Below are 19,104 nucleotides of genomic sequence, written 5' to 3'. Positions count from 1 at the left end.
GAGTTCAACTTTTCATTTGTAAGCGTGAGAACGTGTTTTTCTTCTTTTAAAAGTGACATAAATTTGCTTTAAGGCAGTATAAGTGCCAAAACTAATTTAAATAAAGCAGAAAATCAAATATTAAACATTATACGAATCAGCTGAAGGCGACACCTTGTCAGTTTTTCAACAGGTAAATGTTAAATCATTGTGTAACAGTGGCACATGTAGAGAAAAGTCATAATTTGTCCATTATGGAGCTAAATGTATTTAAAGTTTGCGAACATTAAGCATCATACCACCAGACCAAGTAAGTCTGTAGCAACAAACTGCATTAAATAAAACAAGGATGTGGTTGTTCTTTATAAATCTAATGTTCCAAGAGGAAAAAAAAAAATCTGCTTTTTGTCAAAGATAATAAAGATTTAAATAAAATGGGGCCAGAATTTTAAGGCTTTTAAAAAAAAAAAAAAAAAGTCAGAGTCACTGACAATCCAATAATGCTATCTGCTTGTCTAAACATTACAGATCACCCTCTGTGCCCATGCCATGCTCTCATGTGAAACCTTTGACTGACTTCTGTGAACAAGGCCTATTGAGAGCCTGTTGGGCGTTACCTCAGTGCCCTCCCACGCTTCAGCTACAAGCATACCTGGGTCAGTTGACACTGTTATCAACCGCCTCCTCTTTCCCATCCGGCCCCCGCAACCACCACCACCACCACCACCACCTGTGCTCTCAGGGGAGGGATCAATACAGCTGGCCCAACATCCACAGATATAACCATGCCTACACCAGTCTCTGATAACCACACAGACTCTCACCCCACCTATCGCACATACAGATACAGCAGGCGCTCTGATTGGCCTGCGGTGGGATTTTCCTGTGCCTTTGTAAAGCCTTCAGGCCTTTCCCAAACACACACCGTCACACCCACACTTGCATCACAGTCACAAATATGAAGGCCTCTTTTCTTTAAGAACTAGAACATGAGGGATGGTGGGGTGGGGGTACACTCTGATCCTCTCCTCAGGACGCCCAGCAAAATTAAACTGACGTGCTTGTAGATATTGTGGGACCCTCTAATTTCTCATTATCCAGGATTTTCCGTTCGTTTTTATTTAAAATATTTAAAAATGTGGCTCATTATTTCCCTGTTGTTAACATCATGGCATTTTAATGTCATGGCAACATTATCTGCTTGAAAGACCCATCAAAATTAAAATAAGGCTTTTATTGATATGGTTGAACCTCTAATTTCACAATGTGTTTATGCACGTGCGCATCTCACATTTACGTACAGGCATGTGCCTGTCCATCAATGAACCATCCACACGGGAAGCACAAATTATAGCTTAAGATATATATATTTGTACGCTATTTGCATACACAAAATGTGAAATAAAATCTAAATAAAAGCACTAATTCACACAAAGATGCAAAAACAATATAGGCCATAGATAAATAAAACAACTAAAGTCTATACTTTTATTTGAGTTACAGTGACATCACCTCCCAGATTTAATGTCTCTGTGACTGTAAATTATTCACACGGCCAGCACGTCTTACAGGGACATTTTTTCAGTGGTTCAACATAAAGTTGCCTCTGAGGACTGTGGATTACACAACGTGATCAAGACATTGTTTATGGAAATAGATAAATGCTGAAATTTCTCAGCGCTTTGTAAAAGAAATCTTAAACACAAATATCTTGGGGACATAAACTAAAAATATCTTTGACTCAGTTCCACTCGGTGTGACTCAGGTAAACTGGGAAGGATAGTTGTGAAATGTTATATATGCTCTTTATGCTGTATGCAACAGTTCCGCACAAAACTCTTGTCTGTGTCCAATTATCTACTGTTTGTGTGCGTGTGGTTAATATGTAACGCCCCGGGTCGATACAGCTGCTCCGAGCTGCTCGGTGGGCTGACACACTCAATCTGTGTGTGTCAAACGTGTGTGATTAAGGAGTTCATAGTGCTCCACAGCTTTTATCCACAAGCCTCGTATTTCTGCCCTCCTCCCTCCCGTTTACTTTTTCTTTCTTCAATCAGTAACTTCCATGAGTCAGTGCCGGACATGACGCTCTGGTGTGTCTGTGAGAACACACACACACACACACACACACACACACACACACACACACACACACACACACACACACACACACACACACACACACACACACACACACACAAAAGAACCCACTGTAGATTTTTTTTTTTTAATGGAAATCATGGAAGGAAAAAGCATCCAACACTACAGATTCATGAAAACTGAGAAGATTAAAAACCGGGCTATTTTTGGCAGGAAAAATACTATATGAATAATTTTTATTCCACAATTCCCCCAAATGTGAAAGTAAAGGCCGATAATATACAAAAATGTATGGATACGTTTCCCTTATCTAAACACTACAAACTAAATCCAGACCTTGCTAATCAATAGCAAGGGCTTTGACTGCCATCCGTCTCAATGATTGATTGCATTTTGTTTTTCCGTATGTTTCTCCTGGTTTTATCTCTTTAGGTTGTTGGACACTTATTACTCTTGTCCTGATAAGGCCCGTGTCTGAATTCCCTGACCTCAGGTCTACAGGGTAATGAAGGTGAACAAAGACAACCTGTGCAGGTTGAGCTCTCAGGGTTGCCACCTTTGTTCATTTTATGTCTTTTCCTCTTTTTAAATACAGGCTTTATTCACTTTACAAATTTCATCAATCCTCAATTTGTTTCCGTTTTTTTTGTCTTTCAAAAAAAAAATTCAAGTGATGCCCCAGCAGAAATGAAATTAGTAGTCGCCTGGACTGATCCGTCGTTGGCCTCCTCCTCCCTGCTGCCGACCCTATCTCAGTAAACTCGTCCTAATTTGTGTAAATATTGGGTAAAGTACTGAGGTGGGATGAGATAACCTATTTGTCACATAACCAGCCAGCCATTCAGCCTCTGCTGATTAAACAGCACACATCAAGCAGTAACCACACACACACACGCGCGCGCACGCACACACACACACACACACACAGGCATGACCACATACATATCAATGTCATTTGTCTAAGGGTGAACCATTTTATCAGAAAGTCTCTGTATTTCTATAGAACACAGTTTACATAGTAGACATTCCTGAGCTGCTTTAAATAGTTAATTGTAACTGATCATCCATAAAGCATAAAGATATTATAAGTAAGTGTATAAGTACTGTCATGTCCTAATTGTGCTTTGACAGGTCAAAAGTGGATTGTGCATGTCTAAAATTAATACTTTGACGAAGGACAAGACGTAGATTTCAGATATCTACGATCATTTCGACAGATAATATCTTAATTATTGCTATAAAGGACATTTTTTTACTCATCAGAATTGTAGATTTGACCTGATTGTTTCTTTTAGTACACAATATGGTCTTTTTGTTTCACTTTACTTTTCACTAAAATGCACGTATTGATTCTTATCTAAAAAAGGGCCAATTAAATTATGTTTGTAAGTATGTAGGACAAATTTAAACGTGTATGAAATAGCTTCTCTACCACGGATTTTAACACGGTATAAAATATATTTCCACCTCTCTAATATGTAAATAACAAGATAACAGAATAACTACACCCATGAAAGAATTGTGACAGATGTGCAGGAGATACCAAACATGTGTTTAATAGAAATGCTGAATCATGGTCTGCCTTGCCACTTTACACCCACAACGATCACAGCTGAAGTCATAGATATACTGTAACACTGTCTGTGATGATATCGAACATTATTACAATTTAAGGAAGTTTAATTATGATACATTTCTACTCTGCCTATTAAACTACATTATTCTTCAGGACATTTGCTGTCCTGCAGCAAAGACATCATAGTTAGCACAGATTCTGGTCAACACTGCCCCCTACTGCACGAACAGTAAACACTCAATTTACCTGTGGCGTTGACAGAGCTGGAATGTAACTAAGTACTTTTACTCAAGTACTAAAGTAAAACATTCTATGTACTTGTACTTTAGTTGAGTATTTCCTGCAACTTTATACTTCCACTTCACTACATTTTTCTAACCGCTTTAACTAGCGGTTCCTCTTCAGGTTACACTTTTCCAACGCTGCTGTCCAATGAATGAATCTAAGTGAAGGAGAAAGTGTTCCTTTTTGGGTTAAGAAAATTCTCCCTGAGAAAAAAAATATGTAAAAACCTTTTTGGAGTCACTGGAAAATGCACACAGCTGAAAGTAGGAGTTTTTCAGAGCCTGTTGACTTTAGATATGTATTTTCTAACAGCTTTAGCGGGTTAGTTTTAAAGGTTCTGCATGACAACACAAGTGTTTTCAGTTATTGGATACGACTTCGACTGAGATTGAAGCTGTACTTAAATTTAAGATACTTGAACTTTAGTGGTTTAATTTCAAGTCAGTTTATTCTTTTTAACACCTCTACATTTATCGCTACAGTAAACACGAATGGTGTTTACCTGACTCAATACATTGATTGACTGAATTACTTATTTAGATAACTTGTTTTAAATGCAAAGGCTCAAAATTTATTGATTTCTAATTCTTCAATGTAAAGATTTGGTGCGTTATTTTTTAATTGACTCATTTTATGGTTTTAACTATAGATTTAATAAAACATTGTGAAGGTGTCGAGTTGGGATCTGCGTAACTGACTGTATGTTACTATTCTGAATTTATACAAACCAATTTATCAGTGATAAAAATAGTGCTTAGTTGAAGTCCTAAAAATTAGTATAAAAACCAGTAAACAAGCTACTTTTGTATTTATGACTAGATACTCTCAAGTTACTTTGACTTAAATCCAATACTTTTGCGTTTTATAATTTCAGTACACTGGCATGTTTCTGCAGAACTGTTTTAATGCACGACATCCACTTGACAAAGTATTGTCTCCGTGTGCTACTACATTTACTGAAAGATCTAAATACACCTACTGTGCCTTATTCACTGCTGTTCAATGACACCATGTATTGATGGGAAATCTGTTTGGTTCTGTGGACCTGGCAGATGCAGGTGTGCAGGTGTGCGTGCTTGTGACATGGGTACCGCTCACTCTCAGATCGCCGGTGAAATAAAAAGTGCATTTGATTTCATTTTTGAGCAATCAAAGGAGGAGAATCATCACCGAGTGACGGCCCATCATGCCACTTTATAAAATGTGTGAAAAGACGACAACAGGACAGGGAGCATGTGTACAAATATTTGTTTTAATTTTGTTGAGCACTTTATGCCATGAACTCGTAGGGGATGGGCTCCAGCAGCTGGGGCTCGTTTTTCTTGGTGCTGACAAAGTGAGCCTCACGGGGAGGAGCAGGCTGAGGAGGCGAGAACAACAGAAAGAAATTCTCAGGGACTCAAAAGTCATATTGAGGCCAACTGCATTCATCATAGAAATTATAACACCGTGACACGTTGACCCTCAAGTTTGATATTTTCCAGACATTTTGTTGAACAGATTTTCAGTGGTTTTAATTTGATATGTGCTCACAGAGAGGCTGGATAAATTCACTTGGTCTCATCCTTGGGAACATAATCAATTCCTTATCAGAACATGTTTAGCAGCACATATGGAAGATCCCCTATTCATCCATTACACTAAAGTCAATTGAAGTTGCCCACAATAAAAGGAAAGGAGTCATTTCAGATGCGTTACCTGGCGCTTCAGCTCCACCCAGCTGCCCTTCTGCTTGGCCTCCAGCTTCTTGCTCTCGTTCGCTTTGACGCGCTGCAAGAAACTGTCTCTGCTCTTTGAGTGCTTCACATGCTCAATGCGCACATTAATCCTCTTGGCCAGGATCTTTCCTCTGTGAGAGACAGAAAGATGAATTCATATGAAATACATAAAAAATAAATAATAAATAATAAAAAAAAAACTGAACAATGTTTTAAACAAAACTGTTTTAATATCTGAACTACTCGGTTGTCTCCTCAATACAAGCCCAGGACAAAACAGGAAGTTAGGCTGGGTTGCTTAAGGATGAACTATTTTCCCCCACATGAATGACCACTGAGGACAGAGAGGTTCCTGGTGGCAAAGTGTAGATGGGGTTACCATCCCGCTCACTAAATGAAGTCTATGACCAAACACACACCAGAGACTAAAGACCGGCGTTTTTATTTTCCAGACAAAATTTCAAGATGCTCAGAATGTTTTCTTAAGATTGCAACTGGACATCTTTTAATGGGACAATAATCTTTTACATAATCAGCCTTAACTAATCCGAGACTCAAGAAATCACACCGGGTTGGTTTTCTTTCATTTTGAGTCGTTCACTGGCTCATGAATCAATTCAACTAAACATGAAATGCTTTTACTTTGGAGGAGTTTTATGTCCTCTGGTGTGTGCCAGCTCAAAGACACACAAGTTCACATAATCACATTATGCCACAGCACAAAGGCCATTTTCATACTTACTTGACCTGCTTGTTGACAATGATGCCGACAGCATGTTGGGTTACATTGTAGACACGTCCTGTCTTGCCGTGGTAGCATTTATGAGGCATTCCTTTCTGAATGGTACCTGTGCCCTGGAAAGAAATCACATTTGACAACGTCACAACGATAACAAATTCAGAAATCACCATTTAATCCTTTTTTTCCTGTTAGGTCACAACAGCACAAAACCAACTGAAGCAAAACAGGGTGAGCGCGCCACTCCCTGAGTGAATTGGTAAATATTTACTTTGATGCACAAATAATTAGCATTTGCTTTGTTTTGGCAGATAAAAAAAACAAAATTTCAGTTACAGCACTTTATGATACAAGATTAAATTTTTCAGCAAGACTGCTTATTAAGTTTACTAATATTATAATATAAAAAAAAAAAAGGAACCTTACATTTCGCTCTGGGCATTTTAACAAATAACTCAACAATATTTAAGCTCGATTCTGCAAAGTAGTTTAATTTAAACCCATGTCAATGCCACTGAACCACATAATTCAAGTCTTTTCTGTGTCCTACCTTGATGTCAACGATGTCGCCCTTCTTGTAGATGCGCATGTATGTGGACAGAGGGATCGGGCCTTTACAGAACACAAAGACAGCTTAGTTCAGGTCTTGTAAACAAACAAACAAAAACCTGGTTAACTGAACGGTGCAGCCTGATTCAATGATTTAACTTTAAATTGCACTCACCATGCTTGCGGAAGGGCCGGCTGAACATGTACCTGGTCCCCCTCCTCTTGCCTCTGGTGTTCGTCATGATGCCTGATTACTGGGGAGAAATAAAACGGGAGTCACGACGGAGGCCGAAGATTTCCCTTTAAAATGTAAACATCACCCATCGAGTTTAAAATGAGACGTCAATATAGGAGTCTGGTTTTTATATATTTTTTTTTTGTATTATTATTTATTTATCGGACTAAATAAAAAAAATAAAAAAAGAGCTAATCGCGACTGAACAGCTGGTCCAAGTGAATCACAACAAAACTAGTTTAAGTTTATCTGTCAGTAACGCAAAGAAAAATAAAAAATAAAAACACACCGGTGTTATTAGATTTAGAGCAATTTAGCAAAGCTGCTAACGGCAGTATTATGAAAGACATCTACGTGCAGGTTAACAGGGGCCTCTTGTTATTAGATTATGTTGTAAAGGACAGAAGAATAAAGAAAAACAGCGGGTTTCAGCAGCATTTAGAGATTCAGGAAAATACTGACACTGAAAACGACTCTTGAGCCGAGCAGGCCCACATGGGGAGCCACGCTGCTCGCTTTAAACGGACAATTTCACTCTCAGCTACCGCTTTTTTCCATCCAATAATAACCCAACATGGTGTAAGGAAATATCTGCACTGCGTATATGCACGTAATTGTCAACGAAGTGGGCAATATTCAAGTAGAAATATATAATTTTCACGGAGAACATCTTACCCCCGGTCTCTACAAGATGGCGGGTACGGCGGAAAGAGAGATCCGAGGTCCTCAAACTCCGCCTCGTGAAATACAATTCAGGCAGACCGGGATTTTGCCTGACCTAAATTGACTGAGCCTAAAGGCGTAACAAGTGGGCCTACGTGTTATTAAAAACAAATAAACAGTAGTGGTATGTCCTTTACTTAAGAAAAGTACGAATACCACACTGTGAAAATACTCCGCTCCAAATTAAAGTCTTGCAGACTTTTATAAATGCAGTTAAGGTCTCAAAGTACACAGTCTGTCGTAAATACTTACTGCCAGAGTTTTATTATAAGGTATTTTAATATTACAGTTAAATTAATGTGTTTTTTTTTTAGTGCTGTATTTATTTAAGGTCGTGCTAATTTTAAACTTTAAGTAGCCAACTCTGGGTTCGTTTAATTTACAGTAATGTGTCATACTCCATAAGGTCATTATATGTGTGTATTGTTTCTGCTCAGTAAGAACCACATAGCTCTAAAAAAAAAAGTCAGAAAAACAATGCATTTTACAGCAAATCCGTGTTTTTTTTGTTGTTGTTTAAAAGTAGTTTATTCATCTTAAAAAGTAGGCGATTTCTCTTAAACACAAGGGGGCATCTAATATGAAAAACTGTCATCTTAAAATGAACTAAAGCTGTTAGACAAATGTAGTGGGGGTAAAAAAAAATTACAATATTTTGCCTCTGAGATTTAGTGGAGGAGAAGTATTGTTGTATAAAAAGGAAATAGTCAAGTAAAGTACAATTATCTCAAATTTAACTTCGTTTCGATCCACCACCGTATGTAAGTATGTACGTTTCTATCTAAGTCAACAGTAAATCGGCGGTTCGTTTATTAGGAAATAGGAAATAATAATTCTTGAGTGTTTTTATTTTTTATTTAATTTGTAAAAAGTTATTTTCACTAGAAACAGGTTAAAAAAAAATAAAAAAAATAAAAAAAATTATACGTTGGGGCACTTACGCGTCACACGCAACTATTGACGCGGTGCGCATGCGCGACATTTAAGGCAAGGCTTAACTTGAACGGTATTAGACAGCGTACCGACGAGCGGCCGTTTCCCACGAGCGCGATTTGACCGAAGACGGAAGCGACAAGCAGCGAACGCTCTCGCGCCCGTTGCGCCTTTTCCCGTCGCGAGCGCAGCAGAACCGCCAGCCCGCCGTCACGAGGGGAGTCAGCTCAGTCCTCGAGCGCGCGGCGGTGTCGGCGGAAGATGGCGTTAGTCGAATGGAAATCCTAATGACAGTCTCCAAATTTGCCTCTTTTTGTACCATGGTGAGTCCGACCTGGAAGGTGGTACCGAACCCGGGACTTCCTTGTTATTGGCTGGGTTTTTTTTTTTTTTATTTTTTTTTTTTTTTAAACCCGTGTGATTTATACACGTTAATTCTGGTGTCTGTGCTAGCTAAGCAGTTTCCCGTCCTTAGCCGAGCCTTCCTCTCTCTTCTTGATAAACACCGTGTTGACCGTGTTCAACTCGTAGCCCGGCGACTTATTTAGTTTTACACACACACACACATATACATATATATATATATATATATATATGTGTGTGTGTGTGTATCTCAGCTGCAGCACGGTGACAGCGCACCCGCCTGCAGCTGAGATCCGCCGCTAACGAGCTAAGGTAACTAGAAAGCTAAACCAGCGGTGCAGCTTTGCCAACAACTGGAGCACAGCTGGATAAAAACGCTGCGTGACTTCGGACCGGACGACGATTTATCCTCCGTACGGGTTAGGGTGGGGGAGGGGGGGGAGGGGGCATTGGGAGAAAAAGAAAAGCTAAGTTGGTGTCTCGGCCTCTGGCAAACTACCAGATATTATTAACGCAGGCAATGACGACATGGTTTTAACATTAGCTGCGCAGTTGTGGACCATGTCCATGTCCATGTCCACTGCACGGTTTGTTGCTGTCTACACACCGTTTAAAAAAAAAAACCCTACAGGAGGAATATACACCCCCGTGTCTTCTGCAAACTTCAGAAACCCTCTGAATATTTTCTGTGCTGCTGACACATGCAATTTTTATTTATTTATATATATATATTTATTTTTCCTCCAATCCCGGCCGAGGTTTACGTTTCAAAGCTTCCTGGGATGTGTGTAAGTGCTGGACAGGGACAGAGTACCTTTACTGTCAGGTGGTGAAAAATAATAATAATAATACGGACTTTTAGCTCTAATGGTAAAAAAATAAAATAAAAAAAAGGACCCAGTGAAGGTGGTAAGGGGGGGAAATGTGTAGTGTTTGAGTTTAAAGCGCTCGTTAGTCTCCTGTTTTATTGCAGCAAATAATGACCTTGAAAATGTCAAACTGCTGAAATCTAATGCACTAGTGGTGCTGATGTAAAAGTGAAAGCGAAATCAAGAGTTTATCTTGTCTGAGGAAAATAAGCGATATGTTTGCTTTGTGCATTTAAAGGGCGCCAATGCCTCTGCTCTGGAGAAAGAGATTGGATCTGAGCAGTTTCCTGTCAATGAGCACTACTTTGGTCTGGTCAACGTAAGTTATGAATGATGCACTGTGCAGACTTTTTTTTTTTTTGGATCCATTTCCTCCTGATAGATGCTCCCAACTGATTCTCCCGTGCGCTTCATGTGATTTTTAGTTTGGGAACACCTGTTACTGCAACTCGGTGCTGCAGGCTCTGTACTTCTGCCGGCCGTTCCGGGAGAAGATCTTGGCGTACCGCAGTCAGCCGCGGCGGAAGGAGAACCTGCTCACCTGCCTGGCGGACCTGTTCCACAGTATTGCCAACCAGAAGAGGAAAGTGGGCGTCATACCACCCAAGAAGTTCATCACGCGGCTGCGTAAGGAGAACGGTGAGAGGAAACTGATCGACGTAGGAAGATTTGGTGTGTTCAAAAGAAGCCGTAGACGCGTGAAACCGTCACTTTTAACGGCCGCTCAATCCTGCAGACACTAAAACAGCCAGAACATCCTGTTGTACCTGCTGTACTTGTAGAAAAGCTGAATTACAACTCTAAAGTCTCTCCCTTTTATTCCTCAGAGCTGTTTGACAACTACATGCAGCAGGATGCCCACGAGTTCCTGAACTACCTGCTCAACACCATCGCGGATCTGCTTCAGGAGGAGAGGAAGCAGGAGAAGACCAATGGTCGCCTCGCCAACGGCACGTTGGACTCCCAGAACAACAACAGCAACGCCACGCCCGCTCCCACCTGGGTCCACGAGATCTTCCAAGGCACTCTCACCAACGAGACCCGCTGTCTCACCTGTGAAACGGTGAGATGCTTCACCGCCGTTTTCATTTGTATTCACCCACCAAACCTGTCTGTCTCACAAAGAGAGTAACTACATGTACCAGGATGCAGTGCGTGAGTTTCAGTGTGTCCGTTCCCCTTTTTAAATTTTTTTTTTTTTTTAAAGTCTCTCCTCTTGTCCAATGAACAATAAAACGTAACGCAGGCTAACGATATTGTTTGCCTGGGAGCAAAAGACACCAAAGAAGATGGTTATTTATCGGGAAGCTACTCGTACCGAACAGATACTGAGAAATTAGCATCTGTTGTAAACACAAACAACACAACGTGTCGAAGGAAATCGCTCGGACAACAAACAAAAAAAAGAGTGTCAAGCGACGAAATACTCACGAGCGGTCGTCTGCCCTCAGCCAGGCTGGTCTTAGTCGTCTTTTCCGGTTTATCTTCGGTATCGTGAAGAAGGTCTCTGGCCAGGTCAGGAGTAAAACTTTCATGCATATTAACTCACGCGCAGCTCTCTCTCTCTCTCTCTCTCTCTCTCTCTCTCTCTCTCTCGTCGGCTTCAGCAACATCATCCAACATAAACCGCCCACGCTTGAAATTCATTGCAGCAGAATGATTCAGTTCCCGTCGGCTTCAGAGGGCCGTCTGAGCAAAGGCGCCACCCGTCGTCGCTTTGGCAGCGCACTTTCTGGACGATTCCCGCCGACCGTATCGTCTCGCGGCGCGACCGCAGCCGCAGTCGATACGACTGAATGTCCGACTCGGCCAAAACGCTGTCAAATGCGTCCTCGTCCGTTACGTAATCGCCAGTCGTGTTTAGAGACGCCGACCCAGACCCGACTCGGTTGGCTCGAACCGAAGTTCTTCCGGCCACCGACTTGGTCACACTTGTCAAGTGACACGAGATTACCGATTTTGCAGCTGCTTCCCAGAGACAAAGAGAACATTAACAACAAGCGTCTCCGTTGTTCATACTATCGCCGGGATAGACGAAGATAAGGTTTGAAATCTGTCAATTGGTCCTTTTGAGCACGTTTTTCATCCAAGTGAATTAATTCCGCTGCTGATGTCAGGTTTAAAAAAAAAAAAAAAAAAATTTGTATTGCCGTGATGCTCATTGTGTTCTGTAAACACATGAACCTGTTCTCAGTATTATTCCAGACTAAGTCTTTATATGTTTTTTTTTTTTGTCTCAGATAAGCAGCAAAGATGAGGACTTTCTGGACCTTTCTGTGGACGTAGAACAGAATACCTCCATCACACACTGCCTCAGGTAAAGCAACACCGCTGCATCAGGACTAGCAGCTGATCGACGATCTGCAATTCTTTTGAAAAACGACTCGTATTTCATGGTTCCAGACTCTCAAAGGGGAACATGTGCTGCCTGTGTTCGTCTTAAACTGTAGTAAACTGAATTTCTCTTTTGGACCATCGGTCAGACCAAAAAAAAAAAAATAGTCTGAAGAGTCCACCCTTTGGGATTTGGGAAATTGAAAGGGACATTTTTTTTTTTACTCCTTCAGATATCTAAAAGACCAAATTAAACAAAAATCAAAGACCATATAAATCAAGAAAAGGTAACTCTGGTTAATAGAATGATAAAAATGGAGAAAGTTTTTGCCACTTTTAACAGGATCTCTCCACTGCTGAAAATATTCTGTCTAAATTTTAGAAAAGGTAAACGACTATAAAAAAAAATGTAAATTTGCATGCATGCGTTTCAAATAATACTCCACAAAGTATTGTTTCCGTGTGATGTTTGCTTTGAGGCTGCTGGACATGTTTGGGGCAAAGATGATTTTTTTTTTTTTTTTTTTTTTTCATGATTAGTGGAGTTCTTCGAACCTCGAAGCAAAAGCGGAAGTCAGTGTGTTAAATATGGATGTTTTATTTTTGTGTGTCCTCTCAGAGGTTTCAGTAACACAGAGACGCTGTGCAGCGAGTACAAATACTACTGTGAAGAATGTAGAAGCAAGCAGGAGGCACACAAGAGGTCAGCATAAAGACTCATTCATCATGTGGGATTTTAAAATGTACTTTGCGTTCAAATAATGTGTCTCTCGTATTTTTGATTGATTTATTTTAAAAACGTAGGATGCGTGTGAAGAAGCTGCCGATGATCCTGGCTCTGCACCTGAAGCGCTTTAAGTACATGGAGCAGCTGCAGCGCTACACCAAGCTGTCCTATCGCGTCGTCTTCCCCCTGGAACTGCGCCTCTTCAACACCTCCGGGGACGCCACCAACCCCGAGAGGTTGTACGACCTGGTCGCCGTGGTGGTGCACTGCGGGAGGTGCGTAGGTGAACCGCGCGGCCCCGGAGGGCGTAACGCCTCCGACCGTTGCCACGGCAACCCCGGAAGACACGCGGGCACATTTTTGTCGTTTCTAATAATAAGAATGCGTTTTGAGCCCCCTCGGCGACGGCACATCGCAATCTGAAACCCGTCTCGCGGGACAAAACGCAGACCGACATCGCGCGGCTCCGCCACACTTCTTTTTTCTTTTTTCTTTTCTTTTTTTTTTTTTTTCCTATCAGCACTGCTTCTCCGTGTCAGTGGGAGTTAGACTGTCTGTGTTTATTGAAAGTGTTTCCCTGCTTCGCGGCGAGTGCATGAAACAGACCGCAGCCTTCCGTGACTCTACGAGAGGAATAATAAGAGTACGGAGAATATATTAAAAGGTCAAACCTGTCTGGAGCGGGGAGTCCTGCAGATGTAAATGATGTCCGAAGTCTCCCTCCGAGCTGAACTCCTGTCGGCCTGGGTTGAAGACCGAGCAGGGAAACGTATTGCGACGTTGAATTAAATAACGATGCACAATAATGATGTTCAACTGGGTCCTCCTCTTTTTTTTTTCTTTTTTTTTTTTGGGGCCAAGAGCCATATTAATGAGCCCTTATATTGATTTCTTCTGAGGTGAACGTGTCTTCACGCGTCCACGTGGTCCTCAGAAGTGGCCTGTGGGGACACGAGTTGGGTGCGCGGAGCCTTTAAATTTCGGGTGGTCGAGGTTAAAGTTGACCGCGTGGCTAATAACGTCCTTATTTCTCTACAGCGGTCCAAACAGAGGTCACTACATTGCCATCGTTAAAAGTCACGACTTCTGGTTGCTGTTTGATGATGATATCGTAGAGGTGAGTGCGTGTCGATCTGCGTCTGATTTAGTGTTCACAGCGAGCATTTATTTTTGAACGCTTCCGTTTTTTTTGGTGTTGTTTTTCTAACCCTGCTCTCCGTTTCTACTCTCGTAGAAAATTGACGCCCAGGCCATAGAAGAATTCTACGGTCTCACTTCTGAGATTTCCAAGAACTCGGAGTCGGGCTACATCCTGTTTTACCAGTCCAGAGACTAACTGTGCTTCGCCACGGAAACCAGGAGACGCGCTCTGTTCCCTCTTTGTGGGGAGACTGTAAACGCACCACAGCAGCCCAATGCTGCCCCGCGCAGCTCTTAATTCAGACCTGTGCTTTTACGCACTTGGCGCTGCAGCTCAGCCCTGGAAGTTCCCCCCCCCCTTATACCGACCAGCTCACCCTGCTGGCCTCCATGTCCCCTCCAACCCCCCGCCCTCACCCCCTCATCCGCTGCTGCCGCCGCCGCCGCTGCTGCCGCCGCCGCCGCCACCAGGACAATGAGACGACTGAATGAAAACTGATTGTTTTTAAAGACGTTGAATGAGGGTTGTACAGACGTTGGTCGGTTGTATGAGTGGCGTTCTAGTTTTTGCTTTTGGGTGTGGGGTGAATGGGTATTTAATAATTTACATGATGTAATATTGGCCGGGTGTCTTAACCCCCCCCCCCCCCCACCCCACAATGTCACTCTGAACTGAGATGTACTGAGAGTGGATCATGTTTTTGATCATGGCTGTGAGGGAGGGAGGGAGGCAGGACGGGGTGGGGGTAGTGGTGGTGGTGGGGGAGGGGGGGAAATAGGGTGTCCCACTTACTGGGCTGTGTATTTCTACAGTGTACAGAATGGTATTTGTATAAATATTACAAGATAATATTATCATTGGAAAATGTTAGACCTTGAGAAGATGTATTAACACTATGGTGCACTTTTGATACTGTTTTGTAGGTGTTGGCAAGCTTAATGTGAGGGTTTGCTTGAAAAGGCCTATTGTGAAACGATCATTTTCTGTTTTAAAGAAAAAGAAATAAAGCCAGTAAGATTGAAGCAGCAGGGTGTGCTCTCTTTTCTGGGTCCCACAGGTGCGCACTGATGACTCACGGGGGGTATGGGGGGCTCAACGTCGCCCCTTAGCGGTGCTACCTGGTACTCCCGCTTTCCCACTGCAACAGGAGCTGGTTTTAATCCATGGAGAGCCATAAACGCAGGTGCTTTGGAAAAAAAACCACAAAAAAAAACCGCGCACAAGCCGACGCGCTGCTCGGTCAGCTGACGGCGGTCTGATGCAGGTCAGCCGGTCAGCCGAGGTGCGCCGGAGGCAGCGCCGCAGGAGACACGACAAGAGAAGATGGAGGACACTGGAGTGGGAGAAACGGGAGGAGGGAGGGGAGGAGAAGGTTGGTGGCACACATCAGGGTTGCTGTTAATAGCGCAGACGGGACAGGAATAGCAGGGCGTCGCAGGAGGAGAGCGAGTCTCTGCGTCCAGCATCTTCATATCTGAAACAAGAGTCAGGCCGCAAAACAAAAACAAAACATCGCTGAAACTTAACAACAACAACAACAACAACAACAAAAAGGCCGCAGATTATGTGCACCGGAGCACGCGTGGTCACGCGGACCGGAATAAACCTTATTAGATGAGGAGAGACGCGTTTGACTGTTAAAGCGCGGACACCTGGACACACTCACACCTGACTTTGTCCTCGAGACAACACGGACGAGACATCCGAGCTCTTTTAACGGAGTTCAACCCGGTTTCTGGCAGTCTGGCCCATTTGGGACTCCTCCTTCATCATCGACCCCCCCCCCCCCTCCTCCAACCCACCCCTCCTCTCCTCCTCAAACGCGCGCACACACACACACCTCCTCGTCTTCTCTTCCGCCGCTGCTCCTCTCGCTGCTCCCCGCACAGCCGCAGTCCACGGCGATGCGCCGTTAACGGCAGAGCCGCTCCGCGCTCTTTTCTTCTTCTCCTCCTCCTCCTTCTTCTTCTTCTTCTTCTTCCTCCTCCGTCACCCCCCTCCCCCTCCTCCTCCTTATACTCCCGCGAGCTGCGTCTCTGTCCGCCGGCGCTGCATCGCCCTTATCAGTAACATGGAAGTACAAGGCTGTCGTTCTTCCATCTAGACGGGGAGTGTCACCTCACAGAGTCAAGGTAGGCTGGGAGGGACCGGGATTATTGAATGAGCATCCTTGACTTGCATTGGAAAAATGCAGCCGGATTTTTTTTGTGTGTGTGTGTGTGTGTGTGTGTGTTTTTTTCCCCTCCCCTCCACCTCCTTCTGGCATCCTTTTGCTGACGTGGAGCAGCCGCTGTGTTTCTCTCGTGCAAGGTGCACGAGGATGGGTGGGGGTGGGGGGGGGGAGTTACAGCAGCACCGCCGGGGCCACCGGCGTGAGATGCATGTAGAGAAGCGGCCTTTATTTCCACGACGGGTGCGCATCTCGTGCCGTGGAGACTAGAGAAGCGGCACTTCGGTCGCCGGCAGCTGCAGAGACTCCTTGCCGTCCCCGGTGGAGGGTGATCGATATCGAGCTGTCGTGGCCCCGAAATCTGCTGCGAAAGCACGTTGTGGTTTTCTTGTTATATCCTCTTGCATTCCTTCCGTGTCCACAGCGCTCAGAGCTCTTTACACGCGGGTCCCCCCCTCCCCTCTCCCCTCTCCAGGCCTCGGTTATAAATGGCTTTGGGTTTAAATCCCAGAGGAAAACACTTACCTGTTAACTGTATGGAGCAGCAGCAGCAGCAGAACCGTGCATTACATTTCTGCTGCAATTTTATGATTTCAAAAGAGAATGAGAATAAACCAGATGACTTTTTGTTGTTGTTGTTGTTGTTGTTTTTTGATCCAGCTCAAGGTTTTTAGTTGGGAGTTGCACAACAGCAACATTAACATTTGTGCGTGCTCCTGCATAATGTAGGCCTCCAAACTGTACCACATGCGCAGTGTAACCTTGACTGTTTGTGGAATGAGTAACACATGTGTCCTAAAAAAAAAAAAACAGCACAACTCCAGACCTGGACACAGTACAGCGGTCAGACAGGAGGGGAAACGGGCCTTGTTTTTGTCTTCCGCCGCTGAAAACCCGCAAAAGATGCACTTTCAGATACTTCTCGTGCCCTTTTTTTTTTTTTTTTTTTGCCCATTAAAGTGTGCCCTACCATCAGTGTGAGCAGTGTTTTTGTGTGTGTGTGTGTGTGTGTGTGTGTGTGTGTGTGTGTGTGTGTGTGTGTGTCAATTTCAGACGGGGGGCACAATGAGTGAAGAGCCACCGGTCACCCCCAGCTGGTCGACTCCTGACCCCACAGCGTGGGCCAGCGGAGGCGGCGGACCGATGGACAACAGCACCGGCCCGGGGACGCTGGCGCCGGAGGACTCTCTGCCGCCCAGCCAGCTGCCGCTGCTGGTCAACCCCTGGGACATCGTGCTGTGCTCGTCGGGAACCCTGATAGCCTGCGAGAACGCCCTGGTGGTGCTGGTGATCTGGCAGAACCCGGCGCTCAGGGCCCCCATGTTCCTGCTGATCGGCAGCCTGGCGCTGGCCGACCTGCTGGCCGGCCTGGGCCTCGTGCTTCACTTCACCTGCGCCTACTTGCTCCACTCCGACTCGGCCCAGCTGCTGACCGTGGGCCTGGTGGTGGCCTCCTTCTCCGCCTCCGTGTTCAGCTTGCTGGCCATCACCATCGACCGCTACCTTTCGCTGTACTACGCCCTCACCTACAACTCCGAGCGGACGGCGGCCTTCACCTACACCATGCTCGTGCTGCTGTGGGGCCTCTCCCTGTGCCTCGGCCTGCTGCCGGTCACGGGGGTCAACTGCCTGGCGGAGGAGGCCACGTGCAGCGTGGTGCGGCCCCTGACGAAGAATAACGTCGCCGTGCTGTCCGTCTCCTTCCTGCTGCTCTTCGGCCTCATGCTGCAGCTCTACGTGCAGATCTGCAAGATCGTGATGCGACACGCCCACCAGATCGCCCTGCAGCACCACTTCCTGGCCGCCACGCCCCACTACGTCACCACGCGGAAGGGCGTGTCCACGCTGGCCATCATCCTGGGGACCTTCGCCGCCTGCTGGATGCCCTTCACCGTCTACTCGCTGATCGCGGACTACACCTACCCTCCGCTCTACACCTACGCCACGCTGGTGCCCGCCACCTACAACTCGGTCATCAACCCGGTCATCTACGCCTTCAGGAACCAGGAGATCCAGAAGGCTCTGTGGCTGGTGTGCTGCGGCTGCGTGCCCGCCGGCGTGGCCCAGCGTGCGCGGACCCCGAGCGACGTCTGACCGAGCGGACCCGGGCGGGCGAGAGAGAGGCGGCCTGGGTCAGCTGTGGCTCCTCGAAAAGAGAGCGGCGGCGGCGGCGGGGGGGGGGGGGGGGTCAGGGGAAGTGGCCGTGGCTTCAGCCCCGGCGGGAGATGTCACCGGCAGAGGCAGTTTCGGTCAGTTCTCGCAGCTGGCGTTTATTTATTTATTTATTTATTCTCCTCCTTTGTTACACTCACCACCACCACGCCCGTCTTCCCCGCTAAAAGGCCAACGACGCCGGCTGCACCCCGCCCCCTCCCTTTCAGCCAACGCCACGCCCTTCCTCATTTCTGCAGAGCGCCGCCGGGTGCGTCACACGTCACCGGGCGGCGGCGGCGGCGGCCGTGCGCAAGGACGTGCGTCCGCTTAACGGCGCTCGGAGCCTCTCGGTCGACACGTGCTCCTTTTCCTTCGAGTAGGGAGGGAGGAATTATGAGCTGGCGTGCGCGTAAAACCACGCCGCGCCAGTTTGTGTGCGATGAGGGGAGTGGGAAGAGGAAGAGAGGAGGAGGAGGAGGAGGAGGAGAAAGCGACCGCGGCCGAACACG

At 45.1% G+C, this 19,104-nt stretch overlaps 3 protein-coding genes across 3 annotated transcripts; 2 read left to right on the top strand and 1 right to left on the bottom strand.

Moving 5' to 3' along the window:
- Window positions 1-5,172: 5,172 nt before the first annotated feature.
- rpl21 (ribosomal protein L21) lies at window positions 5,173-7,913 on the bottom strand. The gene is made up of 6 exons (XM_069703622.1): window positions 7,857-7,913; window positions 7,122-7,200; window positions 6,948-7,009; window positions 6,401-6,513; window positions 5,639-5,789; window positions 5,173-5,300 (listed from the first exon to the last, which is right to left on the bottom strand). Exons 2-6 carry the CDS (start codon window positions 7,186-7,188, stop codon window positions 5,211-5,213), a joined length of 483 nt encoding a protein of 160 aa, XP_069559723.1. The 5' UTR covers window positions 7,189-7,200; window positions 7,857-7,913; the 3' UTR covers window positions 5,173-5,210.
- Window positions 7,914-8,940: 1,027 nt separating this feature from the next.
- Window positions 8,941-15,293, top strand: usp12a (ubiquitin specific peptidase 12a). The gene is made up of 9 exons (XM_069703619.1): window positions 8,941-9,160; window positions 10,308-10,388; window positions 10,495-10,708; window positions 10,897-11,132; window positions 12,310-12,386; window positions 13,023-13,106; window positions 13,208-13,405; window positions 14,169-14,247; window positions 14,365-15,293. The coding sequence occupies exons 1-9, from the start codon at window positions 9,113-9,115 to the stop codon at window positions 14,464-14,466; spliced, it is 1,119 nt and encodes a 372-aa protein (XP_069559720.1). The 5' UTR covers window positions 8,941-9,112; the 3' UTR covers window positions 14,467-15,293.
- A 945-nt stretch (window positions 15,294-16,238) lies between these two features.
- gpr12 (G protein-coupled receptor 12) lies at window positions 16,239-18,723 on the top strand. The gene is made up of 2 exons (XM_069703621.1): window positions 16,239-16,403; window positions 17,495-18,723. Exon 2 carries the CDS (start codon window positions 17,507-17,509, stop codon window positions 18,533-18,535), a length of 1,029 nt encoding a protein of 342 aa, XP_069559722.1. The 5' UTR covers window positions 16,239-16,403; window positions 17,495-17,506; the 3' UTR covers window positions 18,536-18,723.
- The last annotated feature ends 381 nt before the right edge of the window (window positions 18,724-19,104 follow it).

Source organism: Brachyistius frenatus, unplaced genomic scaffold (genome assembly GCF_029030835.1).
Source record: "Brachyistius frenatus isolate BFR_SWC_R1_liver_20210118 unplaced genomic scaffold, ASM2903083v1 Contig_47, whole genome shotgun sequence".
NCBI classification, from domain to species: domain Eukaryota; kingdom Metazoa; phylum Chordata; class Actinopteri; family Embiotocidae; genus Brachyistius; species Brachyistius frenatus.
Note: the sequence above shows the minus strand (reverse complement) of the source record. Positions and strands in the feature narration are given on the sequence as shown.